Source organism: Pyxicephalus adspersus, chromosome 1, assembly GCF_032062135.1.
Source record: "Pyxicephalus adspersus chromosome 1, UCB_Pads_2.0, whole genome shotgun sequence".
Taxonomy (NCBI): Eukaryota; Metazoa; Chordata; class Amphibia; order Anura; family Pyxicephalidae; genus Pyxicephalus; species Pyxicephalus adspersus.
In genome coordinates this window covers 142,264,717-142,273,684 of record NC_092858.1, presented here as the reverse complement: position 1 = coordinate 142,273,684, position 8,968 = coordinate 142,264,717, and the positions used below count along the sequence as shown (strand labels likewise).

General features: G+C 38.4%; 1 protein-coding gene across 2 annotated transcripts in view; it reads left to right on the top strand.

Annotated features, from left to right (window-relative positions):
• The first annotated feature begins 528 nt into the window (after positions 1-528).
• Positions 529-8,968, top strand: part of CUX1 (cut like homeobox 1) — a 213,536-nt gene continuing 205,096 nt past the window's right edge. Inside the window, exon 1 of one of the 2 annotated variants that reach the window (XM_072429632.1) lies at positions 529-700. In XM_072429632.1, coding sequence (XP_072285733.1) covers positions 638-700 — 63 coding nt within the window. In that variant the 5' untranslated portion in view covers positions 529-637. The remainder of the gene's footprint in view (positions 701-8,968) is intronic. The other variant, XM_072429638.1, reaches the window with a different exon arrangement.

Here is an 8,968-nt window from a genome sequence, read left to right as displayed (position 1 = left end):
AGAAGTGTCCGGCTGTCTGTACAATAAAGTCTATAGGTGCCCCTTATAGGTGACAGTGCGCCCCCTAGCTGCCCTGCGCTCAGTCAGCCATCCCCCGTCCCGGTAGCCTCTCCTGACCTCACTTGGTCTCTATATTACCATATAAAGTGAGAGAATATTAGATACATATGTTACAAGTGCTGTGTGTGTCTCTGACTGGAATAAACATTAATTTATAAGCAGTCTCGGTGTTTGTTTAGTTATAAATAAAGTGCATGAAATGCCGGTGTCCCGGTAACCTATGACGTCATATGTGTGAAGTAATTAGTGAGAGGAATGAGAAATAAGCGGGTTCTCTATGTGAGGGAACCGGGGGGTGAGGGGACGGAGGCCGGCCGCACCGCCGGGGACTCTGGCAGGCTGACAGGCGGGAGAAATGGCAGCCAGTTCCCCGTTAAAATGGAAGCTGCTGCGTGAGGGAAGCTTAGCCGGGGAGGCCCAGCTCCGTGCCGGCTGAGGGAAAGTGGGAGGGTGGGTGTGGAAGTCCGCTCCGTGTTTTGCTCCCTCCCTCCTTTCCTTTCCCCCTCCTTCGCCGCTTTGCTCCTGAACTCCAGCCCCCTCTCTATCAGCCTCTCACTCCGTCTCAATATGTCTCAAGATGGCGGCCAATGCGGGATCGATGTTTCAATATTGGAAGCGCTTTGATTTACAGCAGCTGCAGGTCAGCTCCGTTTTCTTACCTCCTCTCTCCCGCCACCCTTTCCCGCTCCCTCCCCGCCTCCCACCCGTCTGCTCCGTTCCCTTCTCCGCCGTCCCGGACCGGGGCAAATCCGCCGCTTTCCCGGCCGCTCTCATTGATAACGTTTTATCAGAAATTGATCCTCTTTGTTCAATTCATCGATCAGCCAAGATGGCGCCGGCTGTGTGGCGCCGCTCTCCTCCTCTTCCTTACTCCCCGTGTGCCGGCTGTCTTTTACCCGCTTCCCGAGCTTTATTTCCACTCGCCTCTGCTTTAGCTCTCTACAAGTTTATTTTTTTTATTGGACTTTTTTTTTTTTTTGCTTCTTTTATTGAACTTGCCTCATCCGCTGCTTGTTTTGCATGATGATGCTGGTGGCGCTGTGGTGCCAGGCTGCCTCCTCCTCTCCTCACATTCACACACATTCACACACACATACACACAGCTGCTGTGCACACATCGCTGCCGGACAACACAGCGAACCTGACGGCGAAAAACTTTATTTCTTATTAAAACCCCCCAATATTCCCAATCACTTCTTCTAGCTCTGTGCACAGTCCTGTCATTTCCTCTGCTTGTTGGATTTATTTGTGAAAACTTGTAAAGCAAAACCTGTGTATGTCAGGACTTTTATATTGGGGGGCAGCTGTGACCTATGGAAGGAAATTGGGGGGCAGACTCATCACATTGGGGGGTTTGTATTGCTTGCATGCTTGTGGCTATTCATGTGTATGGGGGGGTCTTATTGCTATACTTGTGCTTGTTTTGGGGGGAATTTAGGAGGTCCTATCGCTTTCTTGTATTTGGGGGTTCCCTATTGATTTCCTTGTGTATTTGGAAGGAATGGCTTTTTAATATTATTAGGGGTCTTCTGTTACTTTGCTTGTATTAGTTTTGTTAGGGGTCCCCTATTGCTTTAATTTAAGGGAGTCTCATTGCTTTCCTTGTACATGAGTTGGATAGATCTGTTTTTTAGGGGTCTCCTATTGCTTGTATATTGGGGTTATTGTTAAAGGGGGAGTCTCACTGCTTTCTGTATATGTGAGTTAGATGGATTTGGTTTTTAGAGGTCTCTATGGCTTCCTTGTGTGTTGGAGAGGTTTCATTAGAGGTCTTCTATTGCTTTCCTTTTATATTTGGGGTTCCTTATTGCTTTCCTGGTGCAGGTGAGGGTTCTTCCATTCACCTTTTATGGCAGTGAACTTGGATAAAAATTGTGTGAAACTACCCATCTTAAAGACTTTGATTGTCAATAGTCAGATATTTTTATTCTTTTGCCGTCTTTGCACTTGACATGTCGTGCCTTATGGGCTCCTTTTTAGGTTGAATAGGAACTTCAGAAGAGGATTGCTTGCAAAATAACACCTTGGGATATTTTGCTTTCTTCATTCTGTGGCTTTTATTAACCGGGCTCCTGACGTGATTAAAAGCAGAATGTTTTATTTGTACAGAGGGCATAGTATAATGATAGCAATGTATATTTATTTAGCTGATTGAATTCTGGATTTGTCTCCCAGTCTTGTTGGATCGGACCATATGGAGGTTTGAGCTGCTTTCATGTAAACTAGTTCAGTGTAGATGTGAATTGTATGTGAACCTACGCACATTCTTATTTCTTTTTGTTGCTGAACTTGATGGTTATTAAAAAGAATCCTCTTAGAAGGTGTTTGTTGGTCTTTGTTGACAGCTGTGTGCTTTCTTTTGATCTTTGTATAGAGATGCTGCGTGTTCTGTTGTTTGGGATTTGGTGTATACATCCCCCATATGGTGGAATGGAGGGTAAAATGGAGGGCGTATGTTAAATATGAGGGGTGACCCAGTTTTGTGCGCTGATGAAACACTGAAGCGTCCCCTAATATAACCAAAGCCTATTTCAGCCGGCCGGGGGTCTTTCTTCGATAAATAAGCCTGTGACTGAGCTTTTTTTATTTTTTGGTAGCGATGGGGTTAAAATATTTAATGGTTAGTATTCTCGATTCATCTAAATACTGTTCCTGAAATAACTAAAACACTTAGTTCTTTTGAGGACCTTGAGATCTGTTTATCAGATGAAAATGCATTTTACATAAAATTAATTAAGACACGGGAATATATATATATTTCTTTTGAGACGAGTACTCTGCATAGATTTGCATGTAATTATAAAGCTTCAAAAGTCCCTATCTCATACACTACTTTCATGTTGCTGTAAGTGTATGGATGTGGTGCTAGCAATTTTAGCAGATCTTGAAAGTTCCATATTTTATTTTTTTTCCTCCTTTTTCCTTGAGCTTCCACAAGCAGCTTGCTTGATGTGAATGGTGCAGCTCTGTCAGTGTCTGTATGAAAAGCTCAAGTTAAGATCAATAGACATTCTCATGAACTTACAGGGGGCAGTAAAAATATTCTTGATTGCTTCTATAGATTTTTTGTGCATCCAAAGCCTCTTGTATTGAACAAAAATGTGCTGGCTTCTGAGGCACCAGCAAGCTTGCTCATGATAGGGTTGAATGTCCATACATTGGAAAATTGATTTTTAAAATATGTTAGGACAACGGCAGCTGTTTTGCATCAGTAGTTAGAAATCCTTAATGGAAGAAAATCCACTTCAGCATTGGGATTTTCTGCAGGTTTGACCATACTTAGTGCCCTTCATTAGGAACTTTGACCTGGCAACATTTTCTTCCTAAAAGCAAACTGGCATCAATAAACTGCATAGTTACAATTGCAGATTTTTACCACAATGTATCTGGATTGCTTAAACGTATATTATTAAACAATGCTTTCCAAAACACAGAAATCCCTTTTAGCCTTAGTAACAGGTAGAAATAGATCAGGCTTTTATTGTTTGTATGTTTTGTAAACCCGAATATGTGATGTGTTCCTAAAATTAATTTGTGGAAAGCAGCACACTATTGCTGGGACGCCTCAACACTTTTTTTTGTGCGCAGAACAAAGATCATTGTTTTGTCTTTTGTTAAATTGGAACTCATTAATCATCGTCTGAACATAAAAGGTGAAAGGTCCCTTGGTTCATATGATCAGATCAGTCTGCAGAGTTAATGGAAAAGTTAAGGGGGGGGGGGGTTAAAATCTAGCAATTCAATACCACTTCGTGGGCTTAAAAGTTCAGAATACTTTGCCATCAATTCATAACCGTTCAGTAGAATAAACGCAAATAGAAGAGCACTGAATATTCAGATATTGACAAGTGTACTAAGATTCTATTTAAAGCTAGTTGGGAATATTGTCAAAGCTTTATGCTGGCAATAATAATTTCCTATCTGTAAATAATGTTTAAATAGGTTTTACAGAAAATGGGTTTTGTAGAACACAGTCTTTTTAGACTTCATAACATAGAAAAGAAAATGATGATCATTTTCAGTAAATTAGTAGAAACATCTTAAGAGCTCTTCTCGAGCTGTAGAGCCATCGTGTGTATATGAGCGATCTATACTCTATTAGAGAATGTTTACTTATTGTGTTTTAGGTACTAGCAGACAAATACTCAAAGTTTAGGATCATTTAGGAAATACTGCTGCTTACGGATATAGTAATGGGGAGATGCAAACTTATTGTAAACATATAACAGACCTAGATTTGTTTAGAAATGTGCAAAAAAATAAGATAGAGATTAGTATTCTGCGCTGGGAAATGCAAATAAGCGTGTTGTTTTTTTTTATGAAGTTAAATATTGCTACTTCTAGGTGTTCAGTGATATTAGAAAATAAATATTAGCACCGATCAGATATTTAGTGTTGACGTAGCTTGGTGCCTTACGCTTATTTTGAAAACCTGACCATATAAGTAAAACCGGGCAAACTGAAAAAAATTGAACCTGGTGAACAGACTGCATCATTATTTCCTTTTCTCATTTGCACACATAATATGGTGATTGAAGTAAAAGTCAAGTTTTTTTTGCAGTGCTCTACCATTTGTAGGGGTTAGGGTTGCAACTTGACTTTTTCTGGAAGAGCTTGTTACTCCGCAAGATTGAAACTAGCTGTATAGGAGGATACATATAGTAATGGCAGCGTATAGACAATGGGAACGCATAGGATAATTGTAATAGGAAAGTGCTGTTGATTGTGCTTTTTTTTTTTTTTAATAGTTCACAGAAGATAATATGAAGATCTTTGCATAGGAAGCTTTGGTCATGAATCCACTTTATTATTATTATTCCCCCAAAACCCCTGGTAGTATGATGTGTTGCTGCCGCAAGCTCAGAGAGTTGTGTCTGCCATGTCATGTCTGAGAAGATGTAAATGTAGGAGTTTTAGACTTATGTATGTTTTCAAAGGTACCCTGTATTGAATCGTCATTGTATGCTACTGTTTAACCCATACATAGCTTTTAACCTAATAAATATAATAAACTTTTTGCAATGCCTTAGCTTTTCTTTTTATTTGTAATAGGATGTTTATCTGCTTTGCCAAACATGAATGTCAATACAACACTTTCTAGTGTGTATGTGTGCTGCGGTGGGTGGGCACAAAACTCAAAGCCTCCGTTGTTGGTTTGTGAATGATTGGAGAACAGAGAGGCATTAATAGTACATATGTATGCCATAGCGATGTACTAGAGAAACAGAGCTGTCAGAGTAAAATGCCTCAGTGTTGATGCTTACACCTCCAACAATCTGTAGATAAAATGTCATAAAACAACTTCGTATTGCAGAGATAGCACATCATTAATTAGAAACACATTTACATCTGCAAACACTGTTTGTGTATTATTTGTAGCTGTGAATCAGTTTCCCTAAATTTGGGTATAATTACATCCATCAGAAAAATGAACCTTTAACTGGATCATCCTGCTCAATCAGCTATAACTTATTTTTTGCTTTAGATGGGAAACTAGAAAAATATTGCAATAATTTTTCTTACTACTATATTTCTATTTTTTTTGTTTTCCAAGCGAAACACAAATGAAGGTAGTATATCAAAATTATTTAATTGTCAGGCTTGGCCACCTCCTTTGCAAGTATATCTGTTGGCATTAGATAATGTCTCCTTGATCAGCTGGAGTGGACAGGGCAGATTCTGAAGTTTGCAAGAAAACTTTTCATTTACCTTGTGTGGAGAGTCTCTTGCTGCCCTGTTGCTGACAGGTGAGCTTGGTGGCTTCCAGGGCTATTGGAGTGATTAGGTAAGAGATACATGGAAGCCTCTCCAGCATGGCTCGGCCTCTCCAGCATGGCTCGGCCCCTGGCAGAATGTAGGTGAGGTCAGCCATTGTCTAGGGTTTACTTGAAGGATTCTGTGAAATATCAAAGTATTCATTGCTGGGTGGTGATCTACCATAACCAGCAGGGATGCTATGCAATATGGCACATATTTGCTTGTGTGTATCTGCCCTATATCAATGACTGGTCCAGCATCCTGTCACAATCTTGTCAGAGCTGTCATCTTTTCCTCTGACGCCATGGCAAGGCCACTCATGATGTCACTTCAAGCTCTCCACTACAGGACAGGCACCATACAGAGCTAAAGCAAAAAATCACCAGGAGTCGGGGCTTTATTTGTTTTTGACAAAGGAAACATTGCATGTGTCTTTTGTCAATGAGCACTACCTCCTGGTGACTTGTTTTTTTTTTAGTTTAGGGCTGCTTTAACAGCAAAATGTGTAAGGATGACTTGAATAACCTTACCCTCATGTTTTTCATTAGTGTTAAAGTGATAATGTAATTTCTATGTGATTTTATTTTTCTAGAATAGTATGTTCCTGTGAAAACATCCATTAAAACAGTTAAGTTCCAAACATTATTTATGTGCATTTTTCAAAGTAATCTTGCAAAATTCAAGTCCAGCATTTGATGAAGAAATTCATTAGCAGCTTTTGAAAGCATCAAAGCAATCATGGATCCAGAAGTATGGACAGTAGAATAAATATAAATCCCAACTTCTGCGTCAGCCAAATGTTTCACTAACCTTCTTCTGCCTTATAATTTTGTGTTGATCTTTAAAATGGGATAGGACACTTTGCTGATCAGGAGGGTGCCAGTGCCAAAGACTGACATTTACAGAAAAAACAACTTTATATTTGCACTTTAGTTGTCTGTAGTAACAAATTTTCTTAACGATTTCTATATTTTTCTTTTGTTAGTTGGTGGCCATAACTTTGTATTTATTATTAGGACCTCCAAGCCCTTCTTCAACATTTTACCTCCCTGGTAGTCTAAGCCTGCCCAGCTTGCAGATAAAGTTATATTTCCTTTCTTGTGTGTACACGGCTGCTTTTCAGAAGTGCTTACCTATACAATACCCATACTTTATGTAATACAGGTTGTTAGAAACATAGTATTCTTATTTATTCTACTCTTACTTTTCTTGCCGTTATGCATTAGTACTATATAGAGTAGACTAATTTAAATATATATACCTTTGTGTTGTTCTCTTTTTATCCTACATAGTCCACCTACATCTTTCTTATTTAGGATTTGTTTCAAGCAGTTTGTGAAGCATTCTTGAAAACTCGGTACCCGTGGTGTCTGACTAAAGAAGAGATGCCTTAGCACCCTTTTTGTCTTGTTTCTCTGTGGTCCCCGGCATGGGTGGACAACTTTTTGCAGATGTTACAGGCAATAAGTATTAGATGCATTCTGCAACTAAATTGCTTTCTCACAAGAGTCATTTCCTGCCAGCCCTTACCACTTGTATTAGTTGCATTTTATAAAGGCAACTAAAGAATATTTTGTAATTATGACATTAAATAAATCATTTAACTTGCTCTTGAAAGTTGCAAGTTAAATAGCACTTTTTAATAAAATAAATCCGATGTTATTCTCCTTTAATATCTATCCTACCTTGATCACTAATAGTTCCACATATGCAGACATCTATACCCTATTTACTGCATGTAGTGTTTTGCTTGTGGGTTTGCTTGGTCTTGGCCACAGAAAACAATAGCAGTCCAACAAAATCATGGAACTGGTGCCAGGGGGAATGCCATGTTTTTTGCCCTAACTGGTTACAATAGGAGGAAAACAAGACTGTATATGTTATACTATTATGATTATTATTTTTTTTTGGCTAAAGTGCATTTCTGCTTGAATTTAATCTTTTATATATGATACCTATATTATCACACAGAGCTGTAAAGATCATGTTTTAAAGGGAGACTGTTGAATATGTTAAATATAGTGTATATTGAAATTTACTACTATTATTCAGCTATTCCTTCTATGTATTGGAATTTCCTCAGGAAGCTTTCAAGAACTATCGTAATCTTGAAGGATTCAACCTTCCTGGTTTTTAGCAAAGTCATGATAGCCTGAGTATAAGATCAGGAGGATTATGCTATTTTTTTTATTTGTCATCTAGGCTTTCATTTCTGTTGTACTTCTGTAGAATCTAGACATAGCTTTTCAGTTTATAATGATTGTAAAATTTGTACGTACAAAAACCGATGAACGTTACTAGAGACTGAATTAAAACCCCTTATCCCAAGTTGAAAGACTTGGTCTTCTGAATTTCCATGTTCAGTAATTTAGCATTCAACAATTATTTAAATGCCAAATTTAACTAGAGAACACTGGCTCTGTGCTTGGCAAATTTGTTAAGTGCTAAGAGACAAATCAGTCTGTCATAACATGCAACATTAAGTTTAACATATCTTGATTTTTGCATAGTAAAATGCTCTCAACACAACAGGCAGAAAAGTCCATTAAGAAAAAGAAATGTCCGTGAAATAGTATTGATTTTTCTTTCGGAATATTCTTTTGAGAATCAAAAAAAGTCACAATATTTATAGTGTCTGCTCATTTGCAGGATTGTAAAATATTGGGGCTGGGCTGCAGAGATTTTTGTGTCACTACGTACTCTGCTCTGTGATGCCTAAATGCCTGAACGGTGAATCTACAGATTTTCAGATTAAAGTGATTCTGTCAGTAGAGGCTCACTTAGATTCACATTTCTAACAACAGAAGAGTCACTATACTTTCCTTTCCAGTAGCTCATCAGATAGGCAGGATACCTGTTTCCTCCTCCCATGTGTTTTTTTTAATATATAATATATATAGAGGACATTTTAACACTACATTCAGTGGTTGGCGAGCAGCAGGAAGGTGGCATGTAAATAAATTTAGCGATTCTTTTATCAGATATGTAAATCTACTAAAGTGCCCATTTTCTGACTACTGTTTTTTTTTTTTTGTTTTAAATACTGTATGACTGGTTTCAATACTGGGCTTCAGTACTCTCTTAAAACTTCATGTCTAAATCAAAATTGCTATCATGATATTGTCTTACAGTTTAAATTCCTTGATCTTTG